The following is a 19820-nucleotide window of genomic DNA, read 5'->3' on the forward strand; positions in this document are numbered from 1 at the left end:
GGGGGGGGGGGAGAGAGGGGAAGGCTGTTCCTGATTTCTGTAGGAACCCTGGGAAAGCTCCTGGAACTCCTGAAATCTCACACCACTTAAAGATTGGGGTGGTGTGTAGCACTATATTGAAACCCTGCAGCTTTATCCAAGAATCTTGGGAGCTATACTTTACCCCCTGCCCCAGAGCTACAGTTCCCAGCATCCTTAAACTATTCATTCCCGGGATCCTGGGGGGGGGGGGTAGCCATGTGTGTTAAATGTATGATGTGTGTGCTGAGGTGGCTTGCACTCAAATCTGGCCACTTTGAATTGTACAGAGGCGTAGCTGTCAAGCGTCCCTTATTTGGCGGGATAGTCCCTTTATCCCAGTGCCATGTCCCGCTGCTGTCCCTTATTGATGAGGCTTTGTTTGGCTGCTGGCTGGGCTTTCTGCCTTTGGCTTGGAAGGGCTCAGAAGTTGAACATACCTGTGCCCGGAAAATCCCTTATTTTGGCTGCTGGTCTCTTATTTTCGAGGCTGCTGGTCCCTTATTTTCAAATCTGTAAGTTGACAGCTATTTACAGAGGGACATCTAGTCCAACCCCTGCATTGCAACAGCTTTTGACAGACATGCAAGACAAACACTGGAAACTCACCAGGCCACGGGTTTGTCTCCAGATAGCACGGAAATGCAATTCTGATTCCCACACTGTCCTGGCCTGCAACTTCCTCTTCCCCAGGGGGTGGGGGGTGGGTGTTCTGTTTCTCGCTGCCTTGGCCAGTTCCCCTTTTGTGCCCTGCCTTGCTTGCCAGCTGGCCTTCTTTCCTTTACCCAAGACAGAGACTCAGCGTGGCAGAGGGGCTGCTGGGCCACTCCCAGGGGGGGTCTTTGGGGAGCCTCAGTTCAGGAGGTGAGTGGAAGTCCATTGCTTTGAGCATGGGAAAAGGGAAGAGGGGAACCACAACCTCTCTCACACATCTTTTTGGAGTGGAGGTGGCTTGGGGAAAGGAGAGGACATGGCTAGTAGCCAGAAGCTGCCTTGTACTGAGTCAGACCTTTGTTGTCTACACTGATTGGCAGTGGCTCTCCAGGGTTTCAGGCAGGACACATTCCCAGCCCTACTTGGAGATGCTGTTGGGGATTGAACTTGGAGCCTTCTGCATCTGAAGGCAGCCCCATATTGGGAAGGTTTTAAATGTTTTAATGTTTCATTATGTTTTTATATATGTTGGAAGCCACCCAGAGTGGCTGGGGCAATCCAGTCAGATGGGTGGGGTATGAATAATAGTAGTAGTAGTAGTAGTAGTAGTAGTAGTAGTAACAACAACAACAACAACAACAACAACAACAACAACAATAATACGTGCCTATTTTCATCAGAAAAATGTTGAAGGGTATGCATTGTGTTGTTTTTTGAGCAGTATTTTGAATTTGGCTTCGGGTTGCTGGCAGGGCTTGTTTATTACATTTGGAAGAGAGGGAGGCTGTAGCTCAGTGGTGAAGCACTGGCTTTGCATGCAGAAAGTTCCAATGGGATCTTAATGTAGGGCTGGGAAACACTCCTTAATTGAAACCATGGAGAGCTGCTGCCAGCCAGTGTTGAAAGCACAGAGCTGGCTGAGCCTAATTCTGAATAAGGTAGCTTCCTATATTCCTGTTTTATTCAAAACTGAGGACTAGAATCTTAAGTTGGTTTTAGGGGAAAGACTGCAGCTCAGGTGGGAAAGCACCTGCTTTGCATGTAGAACAAGAGGCCCATGCCAGTCAGTGCAGATGGACCAAAATAGATGAACCAATTCAGTCTGTGTAAGGCAGCTTCCTGTGTTCCTATTTAATTTAGCCTTTTGTTCAGAACCATGAGGACTAATATTTTACTGTATGTTAAAAGAAGCAGCCACAGCTCACTGGCAGAACACCTGCTTTGCATGCAGAAAGTCCTAGGCTCAATCCAGGTCAGGCTGGGAAAGACTCCTCTGCCTGAAAAACCTAGAGAGTATGATTCAGTATAAGGCAGCTTCTTCTGTTGCATCAATAGGCATTAAATATGACAATAAAAAATAGAAGAATCCTCCTCTACGTTCATCACCATAGCAGGGATACCAAACTCTAAAAGTGATCTTTGTTTGCCTTTTTCCTTATGGAACAGTTTAATAGATTTCACCCTAGAAATGCTCAGGTAATAATGGGCAGGGATGGGTAGTGGGGAATTCTGAGTAGGGGTTTGAGGATGGGGGATTTGATTCCGAAACAATACTAAAAAAAAGCACTTCTCTGAAGTGTGAAATGCAGTTCACCAGACAAGTAATAGATACAAAAAGGTAGAGCTCAAGATAAAGTGTGCATAAAAATGCATATAAGCGTGCATGAAAACGGAATGATACACAGAAATGTGTCATATTTGGGGAAATTGCTTTGCAAATATGTTTGTGTGGTAGGCCAAATTGCCTGCAAAGCATGTGCATATTAAGAGAAAGTTGAACTAAGAACATAGGAAGAGCCTGCTGGATCAGGCCAATGGCCTATGTAGCCTAACATCCTGCCTTTACAGTGGCCAACCAGATGCTCCAAAATGAAACCGGCAAGCAGGACCTGGGCACAAGAGCAACTCTCCCCTCCTGTAGCTTCCAGCAACTGGTATTCAGAGGCATTACTGCCTCTGACAGTGGAGGCAGAGCTTAGTCATTTTGGCTAGGAGCCATCAGCAAGGGTTTGGACTAGATGACCCTCAGGTCCTTCCAACTCTACAATTTTGTAGTTCTTTGATAGCCTTCTCATCCTCCATGAATTTGTTCAATTCTATTTTAAAGCCCTTCAAGTGAGTTCCAGAGTTTATGCTCTGGGTGAAGAAGTCCTTCTTTTCTTCTCCCTTGAATCTTCCAGCAGTAAAACGCTGGTGAATTCTCACAGAAACTTAAAATATAACAAACTGGAAATGTGAAGAATGGAAGTCAGGAAAACACCTGAAAGCGGAAAAAGCTAAAATTTCCAGATTTAGAAATACTGAGTCAGGGGAGGGAGAAGAATGTCCTTTGTGTCATAAGGCCACCTTTGAGGTCAGAAGCAATTCGGGGAAGTTTCCTGCTTGCTCTTTCTCTGTCTGCTATTTTCTCCAAACACGCAAATCTAAACCAGGGTGTGGGTGACGCATCTTGTGGTTGTTCCTGATCTGTAGGTAAGGAAGCCGAAGCAGAAAAGGGCCAGGCTGAGGGTGTCCCACTCTGCAGAAGGAAGCCCTCTCTCTGTTTTAGGAGTGGTGTGTGTGTTTTGCTTTTTTAAAATAATAATAATAATTTTGATTAAAAATTTTCATGGTTCACAAAAAATGTGCATTGTCTTTTTTCAAGTCGCACAGTCCTTTTTTATATTTGATGTGAGACATTATACATATAAAATAAATGAATAGAGAACCTACTCAAGTGACACTGGCATAAAACCCACAAACATACTAAATATTACTATAGCTGCTAGGCAGGAGAACAAGAGCCAGAGAGGTGTGTATGAACTGAGCTGGAAGCAGATTGGAAGCTGGAGACACTGCTTGCTCCGTGCTTGATCCAAAACTGTGACTAGCGGACCCCCAACTGGAACTTGGCATCTCTGGTCTCAGCTGACCTTCATTCCAACGAAACTGAACCGTGGGTGAGTGCCTGGAACCCTTGGAGTCTCAACACTGCTCAGAAATTGGGGTGGCATATAACAATATGTTAGTTTTGGCCATAATAGATAGTGAAAAACTACATGTAGATTTAGCAGAAGCTGAATTGCAGCAGAACAGAAATGGCACCATTTGTGACAAGTACAGGATGGAAACCTTATTTCGCTGACCTTCCAGGGCACATCTCCAGCACTTTTTGAAGAGAGGAAGGCACTCCTTATTTTACCCTCTGCCATGTCTGAGCCGGATGATGACAATGAAAGCTGCTGGAATAACCTGGAGAACTACCGTGTAAAGCTGATTTCAGTGGTTGACCCGTCCAGGATAACCCCTTACCTCCGCCAGTGCAAAGTCATCAACCACGATGATGAGGAACAGATCCTTAACGACCCCAGCCTTGTGATCAGGAAAAGGAAAGCAGGTAAATTTTCAATAGCTCACTCACCACTAGCCTTGCACATAGCTTCCCACAAAAAAAATAATAAAAAAAAATCACAGTAGTTTCCCCCTTAAACAGAGCTGCTATCTTCAGTACCATTAGACTACTGTTTCCTGGATTCTTTGGGGAAAGCCATGTGCTTTAATGGTATGGTGCAGATCTGCCCCTCATCCCATGATCTGACCAGGCTTATTCCACTTGGGACTAGTTTACCTTCAATATCACCGTACCCCACACGTGCCCACTTGACCACTCAGATCGGCAGAATTGGCACTGCCACAGGCACCACAAAATACCTGTTCCACATTTGTAAGAACTCAGTCATTTACTGTGGCAGCATCTGCACTTTGGAACTCCCTGCTTATTGATACTAGGCAGGCACCTTTTTTTGTATGCATTTCAGTTTTTGCTAAAAACATTTTTTAGACATATTGGTCTAGATGTTTAGAAAGTGGGTGTAATTTTTAATCCATTTTAGTATATTTTTGTGTGTTTTACATTTTCATTGATTTTCTTGTTTTCTCTTTTTGAAAACTGTTTTGAGGTCTGATTTTTTTTACAATCAAGTGCTGTATAAATTTTATGAATTAAATAAATGAGTAAACCAGGCCAGTGTCAGGGGGAAAAAAAGGTTCTGATATACTGTACAGCAATCCTGATTTATTTTATTAGGTAGGTGAGGGAATATACTTAACTATATTCTATCCCCTGCATGTGTGGATTAACAGACAAAGGGATTAGTTTACCGCTTACGTTTAAAAGTGCAGGGCAGAGCTGATTTTAAATCTCACTTTAGGCAGTTTAATTGAAAGCATAGGAATTAGTCATTAGGCTGATCTCCCCCTTTGTTACCTCGTTTATCAAAGAAACAGGTTACAGACTGAAAAGTAAGCTTACTCGCAGTTAAGTTTACTCGCAGTTAAGCATTTGCTGTTAGTAGCAACAGCATTAAAAGTACATGCAGGTAAAATACTTGTGTTTACAGCAGAAACAGCATCAGGCATGTGCCAGATGCTGGAGCAAGCGCATGTACATCCCCCTTTATGGCTGGTTGAAGGGGCGGGGGAAGAAGGAGCAGCAAATACTTTTTGCTTCTTCTCTCCCAGGAGAGGAGGGAAAATGTACCGATTACATTTCTATGGTCTGAGTCTGCCTATCACCAATATAGCCCCATGGTCTTAACTCATTCACATGTGAACTAGCTAGAATAGGCATTGTTTGATTTGACTGCGTATCTCCCTCACATCCTCCAACCTAGTTTCTTAGGCTAAATACCCTTTTCTTCCGTGTTTTTTTCAGGGGTACTCCTTGATATTCTTCAGCGGACAGGTCAGAAGGGCTTCGTGGCCTTTCTTGAGAGCCTGGAGCTCTACTATCCTCAGCTCTACAAGAAAATCACAGGCAACGAGCCCACCCGGGTTTTCTCAATGATTATAGGTGAGTATAGTAAATTTTGCTGGTGGGTTTAAACACCCTTCCCTCGCCTATCCATGACCCCTAATAGGTGAGAGATGCTGATCCTGGCAACCCCAAAATGACATGCTGAGAGTATGGTGTTGATTGGATGCTATTCATGATTTGCAGAGGGTTGGGCTACATGACCCTTGACTGCCTTTTCAAACTCTACAATTCTATTTCCTCCCCACAGACACGGCTGGGGAGTCCAGCCTGACAGAGCTGCTGATGAGCGAGATCTCCAAGCTCCAGAACGTTGTGCGCGAGGAGCGGCGGAAGCTCCAGGAGACGGGTGTCCTGCTCCGGGCCAAGGAGGATGTCATTAGGGAGATGAGGGTGCGGGACAGCGTCCTGCGCAAGCACCAGGAGCGGGCCCACAAGATGAAGGAGGAGCGTGACAGCCTGAGCCGGGAGCTCAAGTGCTGCAAGGATGAGAACTACGAGCTGGCCATGCGCTATGCTCGGCAGAGTGAGGAGAAGAATGTGGCACTCATGAAGAACCGGGACCTGCAACTGGAGGTTGGTAACCATCTTATAATCTGTGGCAGCTGAGGAGTGGGAGTAGGGTGGAGTAGTTAAAGCAGAGCAGGGAGAAAAGGGTTGGTTCTTGAAACGTGGCTCGGGGGGATAGAGAAGAAATGCATGAATGGGCACCTGCAGGGATTCTTCCAGGCTACGTGACCCTTAGGAGTCCCTCCTAATTCAACAGTTCTATGATTCTGTGACCTCAAAAGGTGGCCGACTCGCCTTTGATGGGAAGTTTTAAAACAGAGATCGGATGGCCATCTGCTCAGGCCATTCATGCTTTTTTTCAAAATAAGATTTTATTAAAGATTTTTCATAATAAAAAAGATAAAATAAATGAAATAAAAACAGAAAAAGAGAAAGAGAAAATGTAGTTCTTAACCCTTGCCTCACACAGAAAGTGGCGAAACCTCCCAGCACTCACCTGGGAGCTTTCCTTTCTGCTCCCAGTCTCTTATTCTGGGAGGTCTTCCCTTCCCTACCTCTCACCATCCATTACCTACATGTGTGTGCAATCTTTGGACCCCCAAAATGGCTCAAAGCAGAGGGCACCAAAGGAAAACAAAAAAATAGAAAAAAGGAAAGAAAGAAAAGAAGAAAACTAAAAAGGACTTCCAATCTTCTGTCAGTTATGTAAAAGAATTTATTCAAAAATTCACTCTAGAATGACATCCAACTGATCTACTTTCTGTTGGGTAATATTTTCCCAGTCTTCTGACTGAAATGTCTCAAATTAATTCATTTTCCTTTTTACACAAAAAGTCCAAAAAGTGCTCTCTAATTTTTGTTGTTAATAAGTGTCAAGAGTTTTTCTCTACTCAAACATATCAACTTTGTCTCCAATAACCTCAATAACAATTCCTCCATATTAAACAATAAGTCTTTCCATCTTTGTTCACACAAGAATCTCTCTGCTGTGTTAATATATTAAAATAGCATTCCGTAGTTTTTCCCTTGCTATGTATTCATTAATTCATACCCAGTACCATACCTTCCGTTCTCATTTCCTGTTATATTTGCTGGGGTTTTACATAATGATTTTAAAACGACCCTTCCATTCTTTTCCCAATTAAAAAAAACCAGAGGTTTGATAGCTTTTCCCTCAGAATTTACTCCAAGTTGTACACACGAGTCCTTTCTCTCTTAGCTTTATCACTGCCAGCTAAGGATGTCTTTATATCTCTGTATCCAAGGTTTCATTCCACTCGCAAAACATCTCAATTCCACCATCTGTCTGGGATTCTTTAGCCAGGATTTCTGTATGGCAGGAGGCTGGACTAGATCACTCTGGGTGGTCCATTCCAGCCCTACAATTCTATTATTCCTTCTCGTCTTTGCTTCCATGGGCTTTGCTTCCCTCTGCTCAGATTGACTGTCTGAGGCACAGCCTGATGAAGGCAGAGGATGACTGCCGCCTGGAGAGGAAGCACACCCTCAAGCTCAAGCACGCCATTGAACAGCGTCCCAGCCACGAGGTGGTGTGGGAGATACAGCGGGAGAAGGAACTGCTCCTGGCTAAGAACAAGGAGCTGGAGAGCACCCTGCAGGTAGGCACAGAGCCAGGTAGGTAGGTAAATGAATGAATGAATGAAAATGACATTTGAAAAGGGAGGGAGAGCTCAGCAGCGGCTAGATCAGACCAAAGAGGGCTCATCATAGCCCACCGTCCTGCTCTCACAGTGGCCAAATATCCCCAAGAACCTGGGAATCTGGAGGTTCTATAATAACATAAGCAGAACCCTGCCAATGACGCCCATCCAGTCCAACATCCAGTCCTCACAGGGGCCATCCAGATGCCCCAATGGGAAGCCCCCAAGCAGGACCTGAGTGAAACAGCAACTTTCTGGCTGTTGTTCCCCATCATCCAGTAGTCAGAGGTAGAGTGTTCCTGAGCATGAAGGTTCTGCTATCAAAACAGGCCACCTTAAAAAGAACCTAGCAGCTGGACCAGGCCATCATAGCCCAGCATCCTGTCTTGAAGGTGGCCACCAAAATACCTCAGTGGAAGCCTACAAGCAGGACCTGAGCTGCTCTCCCCACATGGGATCCCCAGGAACTGTTATTCAGAGGCATTTACTCCTCTAACAAGGAGGTAAAACTTTGTCTAGTCTTCAAGGGCAGCCCACCTAGAACTAGTTGCAGCAGTCAATTTTCCCACACCCCTAGGTTACCAAGACAGGGTCAGGAAAGGGTGCAGTCAACTTGGAGGAAACTGCCTTATTCTGATGGTGCCTTTGGACCATCTAGCTCAGTATTGTTGACACTGACTGGCAGCAGGGGTTCCCCAGGGTTCCAGCCAGGGAGATATGATTCCAGTCCTCATGGTTCATAATAAAGGGGTGACTAGAACAGGAATATGGGGTGCTGCCTTACATTACATCAGAACATTTGTGGAAATTGACTGGCAGCAGTTTTTCAGGGTTTCAGGTAAGGAATATTCCAAGCTCTGCTTAGGGATGTCACTGGGTATTGAGCCTGCGACATTCGGCATGCTAGGTAGATGCTCTTCCACTGAGCTACAGTCCCTTCCCTTAAAAAAAAATTCTAGTCCTCACAAATCAGAATAAAGGGCTGAATTAGAACTATAGAAAGCTGCCACACACATAGTCTATCTAGGCATCTTCTACATGCCAGGCAAATACTCTGTTACTGAGAAAGATGGGCCTCACATGTATTTTTCTCTTTCTGCTCCAAGGTCACCAAGACAGGTGGTTCTGAGGAGGAGGACATCTCCATTCAGGCCCTGCAGGCAGAGCGGACACAGATGCTGGGGGAGCACCAGAAGCTGGTCAACACCATCTATGACCTGCGCCAGATGCTGCGGCGGACAGAGGACAAGCGGGATAAAGTAGGTGGCTGACTGAGGCCCCTTTCTGCGGGTGTGGGGTATGTGTGTGGGGAAAGGAATGAGGAAGCACATGATTTGATACTACAGGTGCCACATAATACCTGTTCCACATTTGCATGAACTCCATCTTTAATGTAGCATCTTCAGACATGTGTCAGAAGCTATCTTGCTGCATTTCTACCCAAAAATATTTTTACATGCATTTCTTATTGTTGTTGCAAAGGATAATGCATGGCTGTGTCCTCAGATAAGTAAGTAAAGCATTTATTTCATTGCAGGAGGGATAAAAGAGGGTCAGCTGCTTCATGCAGCTGAACTGTATAAATGAGGTTTAATAGCCCATTCCTATGCTTCACTAATCTGCCTGAGAATTAAATTCTGCTAGGGGGCTTTCTCCTGTCAGAAAGTCTATGCTTGACCCATGCTTTGGAATATGGGCTTGCATCCATTTTCCTTTGATGTTAACCCACACATGTGGGGTGAAAGAGGATTAAATATAATTAATATATTTTCTTACCAATTTCAATCATATAAATAACAGCATTTAAATACATATATGGACAGATTTTATCCTGAAACATGCATTTCAAAACACATTCTGGTACATCCCCCCCCCCCCCATAATGCTCCAGAATATGGGGAAGTGCAAATGGCAAATGATATTTAATGTTGCAATCCACATATTATTCTGGTGTGTGCAAATTCATAAAGTTGTAGAGTTGAGAGGGACTTCAAAGGGTCATCTAGTCCTACCCTTTGCAATGCAGGGATTCCAACAGAAGACTCCAAGACAGGTTGCCATCCAACCTCTGTGGCACAGGAGAAATCTCTGTTGCTGGCCTTCCAATGCCTTCTGTGCTTGTGTTGGCAGCTTGTGGGAGAGAAGGAGATGCTGGAGCTGAAATGTGCATCCCTGCAAAACGATGCCCAGATATACCAGGACCGCATTGAGGTCATCCTGAAGCAGATGGAGGAGGTGGCTTCTGAAAGAGATCAGGTAGGGGCTGCCAGGGCAATGTCCCCTTGCACCTCCCCACTCAAAAAATGGCCAAATACCCGTAAGGAGCTAGGAATCAATATACACTGCCTCTGGGCCTGGAGGTTCCATAAGAACGTAAGCAGAGCCTGCTAGATCAGGCCAAAGGGGCCCACCTATCTCACCCTCCTGTCCTCACAGTGCCAGCCAGATGCCCCAAAGGGAACCGTAGAAGTAGGACCTGAGCACAAAGCCTTCTCCCCTCCTGTGGCTTCCAGCAACTGGTATTCTGCCCCCAAATGAACAATAGTAAATGAACAATAGTAATTGTAAGTCTTTTAACATTGTTTTTGATGTATTTTGGATTGTTATAACCCACCTTGGGACTTTGGCGTAAGGACAGGTAATCAATTAAAATAATGTTAATAAAAATTAATGAAATAATATTTTACTGTGTTTTTCACTCAACTGGTCTCCTTTTTGAGGAAGGGCGTAATAATAATGTTTCATGCCACCCCAATCTCTGAGTGGTATGAGATTCCAGGGGTTCCAGGTGCATTTACCAGGGTCTGTTTTTCCTTTTGGCCAGTGAGGCACAGTGGAGACTGTGGTGTTTTTATGATATATTGTTTTTTATATATATATATATACACATACAACCTGGGTTTAGATGGAGAGAGTTCAGAGCAGTCACATTCCTAACTCATAACAATAATAAAAAAAATTATAATCATAATCTTTCCCCCACCCACCCACACCTTGCTAGGCCCTCCTGAACCAAGAGGGATTCCACAAGCAGTTCTCCAAGAGCCTGATGGACAAGGATCTCTACCGGAAGCAGATTCGGGAGCTGGGCGAGAGATGCGATGAGCTGCAGCTGCAGCTCTTCCAGAAAGAGGGGCAGCTGCTCAGCACTGAAGCCAAGTTGAAGAGGTTGCACCTCGACCCTTCGGCACAGGTAGGCTAACTCTTCCAGGTGCTTCCTCTGGTTGGCCTGTTCCCTTCCACCATGTTAAGAGGAGGCAGAAATGCTTCTGAATATACCAGTTGCTAGAAACCGCAGGTGGAGGAGAAAGTGTTCTTGTGCTCAAATCCTGCTTGCAGTTTTCCCATAACGGGCATCTGGTTAGCTACTGTGAAGACAGGATGCTGGAATAGGTACTCCCACTGGCCTGATCCAACAGGCTTTTCTTAAGGAGGTACTGTATCTCGAGAGAGCAGAACTTTCTTGCCCATGGGCAGTCTGCCTCCGAGTACCAGTTGCTGGGAATTGCAGGCAAGAAGAGTTACTGTAACACTTGGGTCCTTCTTGCGGCTTTGCCACAATAGGTACCTGGTTGGCCGCTGTTTGAACAATATGCTGGACTAGATGGGGCCCCTTTCATCTGATTCAGCACCCAGGCGTTTATTATGTTCTTCCTCCAACTGTTGGGTGTCTCAAGTGGGTAGAGTGTTGTTGTTGTGCTCAGGTCCTAGAATCATGGAATTGTAGAATTGGAAGGGACCCCAAGGGTTATCTAGTTCAACCCCACTTGTGGGCTTCGCATAATAGGCATCTGGCTGGCTACTGTGAGAACAAGATGCTGGACCACATGAGCCTTTGGTCTGATCCAGCAGGCGGTTGATGTGGATGTCATTAAAAGGAATCTACACAAATTAATGGAGAACAATGGTTGCTGGCCATGATAGCTGTGCTCTTTTTCCACTGTCGGAGGCAGAATGCCTCTAGGTGCCAGTTGCTTGGAAGTGCCAGTGGATGTGCTGCTGTTGCACCCATGTCTTTCTGCTTCTAGCCTGACACGTGAACCACTACTCCAAACCCTAAGAATGCTTGAAAATGTACCATACTTCAGAGTAACTATTCATTGAATTAGGCCCTGGAGTACAATTTATCACATTCCTCTGATGCGCTGGCTGCATCCTCTCCTCTCTTCATGTCTCAGTAACCTGGATTGTTGGGGAATTGACTGCTGCAATCTTCTTCTTTCTTCTTTGGTGATCACTCATATCTGAGTAAGATTGTCTTCCATGAACATGGTTTTAACAGTGAGTCTGTAAGTGACTGTGGAGGCCAATGTGACCTATGTGGCCCTTGAGGACTGCACAGAGAGTTCCAATGGCACAGCCTGCAGCCATTGAGAGACATACGGGGGTACTCAGATTCTGCCTCGGTGCCCCTTTCTTCCTTCCCTGTCTACTAACACCTCACCAAGGCTGCAACCTCATGCTTAGGTCTGGCCCACGCATGAAGCGGGGTGAAACAGGTACCTCAGGCAGCAAGGTGGTGTTCCATAGATACCCCACCTGCTCAACTGCCTCCTCTACCTTCATCTCTGGAAGAGAAGCAGTGCCAGCATTGGCATTGGCAATTTCCAGTGTGATCTCATGGAGTGCGAGCGTTGTCATGAGAATTTGCCAGAAATCAGTGCCTATGCCAGTGCCACTAGACAGTGCAGTGGGTAGTGCAGTGGCAGTGCTGACAGAAGTGAGTGGCGTGGCAGTGGTGCTGGTGATGTGGCAGCCAAATGGGATGCATCACACTTGTTCATGCTGTACTTTCTCTGGAAATCTGCACACATGTGTGTAATTTAATTCTTCCTACTTCCTAACCTTTTACAATGATCTTGCAATTCCAGACTTCAGATTTCGAAGAATCCTCCAGGAGCTCCCAAGAAGTGAGTTGTGATCAACGTTCTTGGCTCAGTGCCTCTGCTGTTCTGATGTCATTTGTCTGCTTCATTTGGGGCTGAAGGTCAGGGTCCGGTGTCCGGTTAGCACATAACCTTTAACTGACTTAAGTGGAAAACCTCCAGCCCACCAAGCCTAAATATTTGGCTAACAAAATGGTTTGGGCAGATGCCTTCTGTTTCAACGTTCCAACGCCTGCTGAAAACTTTTGCATTCCATCAGGCTTAAGCAGGGAATGAAGAAAACATCTTTTTTCTGATTTTAACCTATTTTATGCATGGTTTTATGTATAAATGTTGTACATTTTTATGAGTAGCTGTATATATATTTTTATCGATCAATAAATATAAACCAATAAATGAAATTATGCCCACTTGTCCATCACCTGACATCAAGTGGAGGACGTGGTGCCAAATTCAAAAGACAGGGTAAGCTCGTTTCCTTTTCTGTCAACAAAATCCAGACTAGGAGCCCCCTTAACAAGGCACGTGGCCGACCATTGTGAGAACAGAATGCTGGACTAGATGGAGTCCCCTTTGGCGTGATCCAGCTGCAGGGCCCTTCTCATGGAAGTCTTTTGTGAGCACAGAACTTAAGTGCCATGGGGAAGTCTAGTTCTGAATACCAGTTGCTGGGAATCACAAGGGGGAGAGTTGCTATTGTACTTGTGTCTTGCTTGGGGGTTTTCCATAATGGGCATCTGGTTGGCCACTTTGAGGACAGAAGGCTGGAGTCCCCTTTGGCCTGATCCAGTTGTAGTATTAGATTCCTCAGATTCCTAAATGGAGCTTCCGTGGACACTCGGTATATCCTAGAATGGTGGCAATAAACAACTATTTTACTTTTAAAAGACAACTGAAGGCGGCCCTGTTTGGGGAAGTTTTTAATGTCTGATGCTGTATTGCTTTTAATATTCGGTTGGAAGCTGCCCAGAGTAGCTGGGGAAACCCAGCCGGGTGGGCGGGGTATAAATAATATATCATCATCATCATCATCATCTTTGGGATGTCTGTTTGGCAATGTGAGACCATTATGCTGGATTAGATAGGCCCCCTTTGGCCTCCTCCAGCAGCCAGGGTCTTCTGAAGGTTACAGTTATGTTGCTGTTGGGCAATGGGATTATCCTAAGCTGCAATGGGATTATTAGTAGAGAGGACTTCTTCAAGGGATTTTTTTTGTATGTATGTCACTGATTAGCTGGGGGTCCTTGTGCTGAAGTTCCGTGAAAATGTGCCTGATTTTGATTGGTTTTGTTTTCTGTTTTCCTTCATGGGTAAAGAATAAATCAGTGTTGATCATTTGCAAACAGAGGCTCTTATTTCCCATTCTTGAAAAGGATTTTGTAGAATTGGAAAAGGTTCACAGAATGACAACCAAAATAATCAAGGAATGGAATAACTTGCCTATCAAGAAAGGTTGAAGCATTCGGGACTTTTTAGTTTAGAGAACATAGGGACATCCAAAGAAGCTGAATATTGGAAGATTCAGGACAGATAAAATAAAGTCCTTCTTAGTTAAACTGTGGAACTCGCTCCCCCAGGAGGCAGGGATGGCCACCAATTTGGACGGCTTTAAAAGAGGATTGCGCAAATTCATGGAGGAGAGGGCTGTTGATGGCTACTAGCCATGATGGCTATGCTTTACCATTCATGGTTGGAGGCAGTAATGCTTCTGAATAGCAATTGCTGAAAACCACCGGAGGAGAGAGCTCTTTTACTCAAATCCTAGTTGCTGGTTTCTTTTTGGCATCTCATTGGCCACTGTGACAACAGGATGCTGGGCTAGATGGGCCAATGACCTGATCCAGCAGGCTCTTATGTTAACTCTCGTTCTCCTTTCCTTGCATGAAGCTTCCTCCCCATGGAAACGCGGAAGAAGACATGAAAGGTGCAAACAAAGGCAAGTTCTTCCAGGGGCTGCTGGTCTTGCTCTCTACTGCTTAGGTTGCTTCTGGTATCCCACTTCAGAAATGCTTCTCAGCCAGGGCTTGCAAAACTAATTTGGGCTTGCAGTGCCAGCAGCCTGCATTTGCAACTCAACAGATAGTTTTAACCAAGGATACCTCTTTCTGTAGCCATCTCTACCACAGCTGGAGACAGATAACAATGCTTCTAAATACCAGGTGCTGGAAACCACAAGAGGGGAGAATTGCTTTTGCACTAGGGTCCTGCTTGCAGGGTTCCCGCAATGGGCATCTGCTTGGCCACTGTGAGAACAGGAAGCTGGACTAGAAGAATTCCCTTTGGTCTGATCCAGCAAGGCTTTTCTTCTGTTCTTATGACTGCATTGTTCCTACACTCCTGTCTTGCTTGAGGTGGGCATCTGGTTGTTTACTGGGCAAAAGAAGCTGGGCTGGATGAGTCTCTGGTCTGTTTAGCAGCCAGGATCTTAATATTCACAAGTGGGCAATGCAATGGCTTTACATATGCCTATCTTGCACCAGAAATCCCTGGATGCACGTTGGTACACTAGGCCTTAAATTCTCAACAGCAAGTAATAGTTGGTCAATAAAATTAACCCTTTTCCTTCTCTCTCTCTTTCTCTATCTCTCTGCAGAATCGTCCAACCAGGAATTCAGCAAAATCCAGCTTCTTCCATCCCCAGGGGTATTTTATATCTTTATTTATATAATATATTTATATACCACATAAGGCTGTTTACAGAATTACACATACAATATATACTGTGTGAGTTTTAATCTGTTTTGAGACTATTGCTGTTTTAGCTTTTCAAAAGTCTTAAATTATTGCTGTTAATTTTCCTTAGTGACACTGTTACACGCCAGTCCAGTCTCCACAGCAATATAAAATTCCAGGGGTCCAGGCATTTACCATCTGCACACCCATCAGGGATTCCAAGATGCTTGCCAGATGACAAATTCTGGGCATGGATCTAACACAGATCACCTTTCCTGATGCTCCTCACTGTAGCCTACCTTGAGTTCAGCTCTAGCAGTGGAGGAGCCTTCCATGCAAATTAGCAGAGTAGTATGACTGAAATTAATCAGGCCCCAATTCTGCTTTGCGTTTCCAGGAAAGCAGTCCACTCGATGGGGATGTGGCAGAGAAGGGGCGCCGGCGAATGAAGGACAGTTTTGAGCATTACCGGAGGTAAAGCACACATGCCTCATATGCTTGCCTAATGCAGACCCATCCCCATGTTGCTGCTACAAAGTGCAGGAAGGAGAAGAGCCTGACTGCTGAATCAGGCTACTTAATCCAGCATCCTGTCCTCACAATGGCTGACCAGATGCCCCAACAGGAAACATGCAAGCAGGATTTGATGGTGATGATGATGATGTTGATGATAATTTTATTTGTATGCTACCCATCTGAGTGGGTTGCCCCGGCACTCTGTGTGGCTCCCAACAGAATATTAAAAACACGATAAAACATCAAACATTAAAAACTTCCCTAAACAGGGTGACCTTCAGATGTCTTCACAAGAGCATTCTCTCCCCCTGCCCTGTGTTTTCCAGCAACTGGGATTCAGAGGCATTGCTGCCTCCAGCTGTGGAGGCAAAGCATAGTAATTGTGGCTCCTAGCCATGGATAGCCTTATTCTTTGGTCTTCCTCAATCTATTTGGCAGAGGAAGACATGTGAGAAATGAGATGAGGTGACCATCAACCTCTGGGAATGGTTAGTAATAATCAGGCTGTTGTGATTAATTATGGACTTCTATTTATAATTGCAGGGGCTTAGGCTAGATGATCCTTGGGGTCCCTTCCAACTCTATGCTTCTATGAATTCATGGAGAATAAGGCTAACAACGGTTACTGACCTCAACTGTTGGAGACAGTAATGTTTCTAAATACCCCCAAATTCATGGGAATCCCAGAAGTTGCTGCACTTAGATCCTATTTTCAGGCTTCTCATTGAAGCACCAGTTGGCCACTGTGAGGAAAGGATGCTGGACTAGATGGGCAAGTGACAGTGACCTGATCCAGCCTCAGCCCAGCTCCCCTGGTGTTCTGGAATAATAGAACTGTAGAGCTGGAAGGGACCCCAGGACCATTTAATCTAACCCCCTGCAATGCAAGAATTGCAACTAAAGCATCCCTGGCAGATGGCTATCCAACCTCTGCTTTAAAACCTCCAACCAAGGAAACTTCAGCACCTTCCTTAGACTGAAGGACTGTGGGCACTCCTGCCTCCAAAGGTGGGTTAGGACACCAGATCCCCTTCAGGGTTTGTTGGGTTCCAACTCCCATCAGCCATCACAGAGATGATGGGAACTGTAGTTCAGCAACATCTGAGGTGCAACGAGTCCCATCCTCCACACTTTAAACAAGTTTGGACCTTAACTTTGCAGAAAGAGGGCCCTGAGGAGAGCCCAGAAGGGCAAGTACTACACCGTGGACTGGGAGAACACGTCAGGCAGTGACAACACAGACACTGAAGGCTCCTGAGGGTGTGTGCTCCGCAGAAAAAGAAATTGTGGATCCTGGAGGGCCTGTCTTGGACACAACCCAATCAACAACAAGGTTTCTAGTTCCCAAGGGACACAGGGCATTTACAGGTGACTTTTTATGAGCTGTTAACCTGATTCACTTGTAGGAAGATTAGACACTGGCTCTTTAGTGAGCTTTCACTTTGATTTGTTTGTGGGGAGGTTAGATGTTGTGTCAAAGCCAAGAATGATCATCTCACACTTTCCGCACACTACATTTTGCTTGTAGCAAAAAGTGCAGCCTTTTGGGGGAAGTGGGTGTGATCTGCAAGAGCTCCAAATCAGCTTTCATTTGCACCATCTGAATTTGCTGGTACATAACTGAAACCCCACCACAGATAGTTGGACCCAAGATGTGTGGAATGTAGCACTTATGGAATACTTAACTCACCATCAGAGGGTGATAAGAGGAATTAAAGAGGAAGATGGGTTTGTATGCTCTCGATTTAAATCTTTTATTAACAACAGTACAGCGATTTCCCTTCTGCTTCAGTCACAGCAGCCAGTATGGAAAAATTATCTAAATGTTCTAGATGAGAACTTAACCCGTAATGTAAGAGATTTTACAAGTCTGCATGAATGCCATGTGAATTACTGCATTCAAGACAACATCTGTACATGCTTTAAAATTTAATAAAGATTAATTTTAGAAATGATTGTTTTAAAAAACAAACATCTGGACATGCATTTGTCCTGGAAGACTTGGTAATTGCTTTAACATTTTTCAATACAGTTTGTAAAAAACCAAAAAACCCTGAAACTCACCTGAAAATGGTGATGGCCTGACAGCATTGTTGGGCCTACACTTGGTGACAGCACCACCACAAAAGGGACTGTGTACCAGAAGGCTCACACAGGCATCACAACCTTCAGGAGAGATAGCCCAAGGCAGGAGCAATCATAGTAAAATATGGTTAAATCTGATCCCTACCTAAGCTTGCCACATTCTTCTGCTTTAGTCCTGCTGTTCTGTTGGTTCATGGCTCTCTCTTTGAAAGTCACCCTGGGAAGGACAATGCAGAAGGATTACAATGGAAAAGGTTTAAATTAATAACATCAATATAGTACGTGGCGCTTGCCTATAGGCAACCCATTCAGAAGAATTTGTTTTTTTAATTTATATACAGATCAGTCTTGTCAAATAAGTACAATAAAATGAACTTAACATTTTCTTTGTGTTTGACTTTGGAAACTGTCAGTTAAACTCTAATTTTCTGTATAAATATGGATTGTGGCTTCGAGTATGATACTGTGGGTTTGATGAAGCCCTGAGGCCCCTTCCAATTTTTGGGTTCTGTGCATGGTGAGAGTTGGAATTTAATACAGGAGACTGCTGAACTGTCAGATAAATTTCTTTGTAACATAATGACCTTAGCTGGCCACTTCAGTGTCCTTATTAGCATCCCAAATGAATAAGCTCCATTTCCAGAGCTACAAGCAAGTGATAGGGCTCTCTAGTGACCTTGCTAAGCCTGGCAGGACAGCTTATTCTATGGCATTACCGTATTTTTCATCCCATAGGACGCTCCGTCCCATAGGATGCACCTAGTTTTTTTGGGAGGATATAAAGGAATTTCTCCCCCCTTTATTCCCCCCCCCAAACCAGGTCGGGGAACAGCGGTATGGCGGCACTGCGCCTCCCCGCTGTCCCCCGAGCTTGTGGGGCTGGCCGATGTCTGCCCGGCGCGCGGGGTGCTCTGCTTCAGGGTGCCCTGCACGCCGGGCGGCAGGCTGCTATCCGCAGCGTGGGGAGCCCTGCAGGAACTCCCGCAGGGCTCCCGACGCTGCGGATGTCTGCCTGGCGCGAGGGGCGCTCTGCTTAAGGGCGCCCCGTGTGCTGGGCGGCAGGCTGCTATCCGCAGCATGGGGAGCCCTGCGGGAACTCCTGCAGGGCTCCCCACGCTGAGATGTCTGCCCGGCGCGCTGGGCGGTTGGCTTCAGGGCGCCCCACGCGCCGGGCGACAGGCTGCTATTCGCAGCCTAGGGAGCCCTGCGGGAACTCCTGCGGGCTCCCCAGGCTTGCTGATAGCTTCCTGAAGCCTGGAGAGCGAGAGGGGTCGGTGCGCACCGACCCCTCTCGCTCTCCAAGCTTCAGCGAAAGCCTGTATTCACCCCATAGGACGCACACAGATTTTCCCTTCATTTTTGGAGGGGAAAAAGTGCGTCCTATAGGGCGAAAGATAAGATTCCTTCATGCACAAAGTAGACCTAAGCATTTGGTTATATGAGGCTGGTTATCCCACATTTTAAAAATCTGCTCTCAATCTTCCAAGGTTCAGCTTCATAGGATGAAAGGTCAAGGGTTTGTTTGTGCCCACAGATATCCTATATTCTGAGCATGACCACACCCATTGATTGGGCAACTCTGCCAAAACCAAGAAAGGTAGAAATCCCTGTGCTCAAAGGAGAAAGCACATTTCAAAATGTGCATGGTGAGCAACTTGAATAATTTTTTTGGGGGGGCACACATGACGTGCTGCACGGACACCATTTGAATGGCAATGCCAATCAACTTGGGGGTGTAGCCCCTTCAAAAAAAATTTGGGCAGGCCACAGTCCCCAGCCCCTAGGAGTTGGCTCCTATGGTGAGCAACTTGCTTCTTTGGCCACGAAGAAGTATAGGATTTGGCGTTACTCTGCACACTAGCACCCATATATATGAGCCCCAGATTTACAAGAGACCCCAATTCAGAGGAGGGAGAGAGCTCTTGTTGCGGGAACCATGGAGAAAAGCAGCTTTGCACACAAAGGAGTCTGAAATGGAGTGTTGCATGGGGCTGGACTCTAGATGAACCTCTGGGGTACCTTCCA

The 19820-nt window shown here is 45.6% G+C and overlaps 1 protein-coding gene across 3 annotated transcripts; it reads left to right on the forward strand.

The window, feature by feature from the left end:
- Positions 1-728: 728 nt before the first annotated feature.
- CARD9 (caspase recruitment domain family member 9) lies at positions 729-18179 on the forward strand. 3 transcript variants are annotated; one of them, XM_028715391.2, is made up of 13 exons: positions 729-882; positions 3805-4048; positions 5366-5503; positions 5715-6040; positions 7414-7593; positions 8742-8894; positions 9766-9891; positions 10637-10828; positions 12507-12545; positions 14409-14457; positions 15115-15164; positions 15592-15668; positions 16872-18179. In XM_028715391.2, the coding sequence occupies exons 2-13, from the start codon at positions 3862-3864 to the stop codon at positions 16966-16968; spliced, it is 1614 nt and encodes a 537-aa protein (XP_028571224.1). In that variant the 5' UTR covers positions 729-882; positions 3805-3861; the 3' UTR covers positions 16969-18179. The 3 variants fall into 3 exon arrangements, with proteins under 3 accessions (XP_028571224.1, XP_028571223.1, XP_028571222.1); XM_028715390.2 differs by lacking the exon at positions 9766-9891 and having other exon boundaries at positions 762-882; XM_028715389.2 differs by lacking the exon at positions 729-882 and having other exon boundaries at positions 3410-4048.
- Positions 18180-19820: the final 1641 nt, after the last annotated feature.

This window comes from Podarcis muralis, chromosome Z (assembly GCF_964188315.1).
Source record: "Podarcis muralis chromosome Z, rPodMur119.hap1.1, whole genome shotgun sequence".
Classification (NCBI taxonomy): Eukaryota; Metazoa; Chordata; class Lepidosauria; order Squamata; family Lacertidae; genus Podarcis; species Podarcis muralis.

Coding starts and splice junctions, on each gene's coding strand:
- CARD9 (XM_028715391.2), top strand. CDS start 3,862: ATGTCTGAGCCGGATGATGACAATGAAAGCTGCTGGAATAACCTGGAG. Junction 6,041..7,413: donor ACCGGGACCTGCAACTGGAG/GTTGGTAACCAT, acceptor CCCTCTGCTCAG/ATTGACTGTCTGAGGCACAG. Junction 15,165..15,591: donor AGCTTCTTCCATCCCCAGGG/GTATTTTATATC, acceptor TTGCGTTTCCAG/GAAAGCAGTCCACTCGATGG.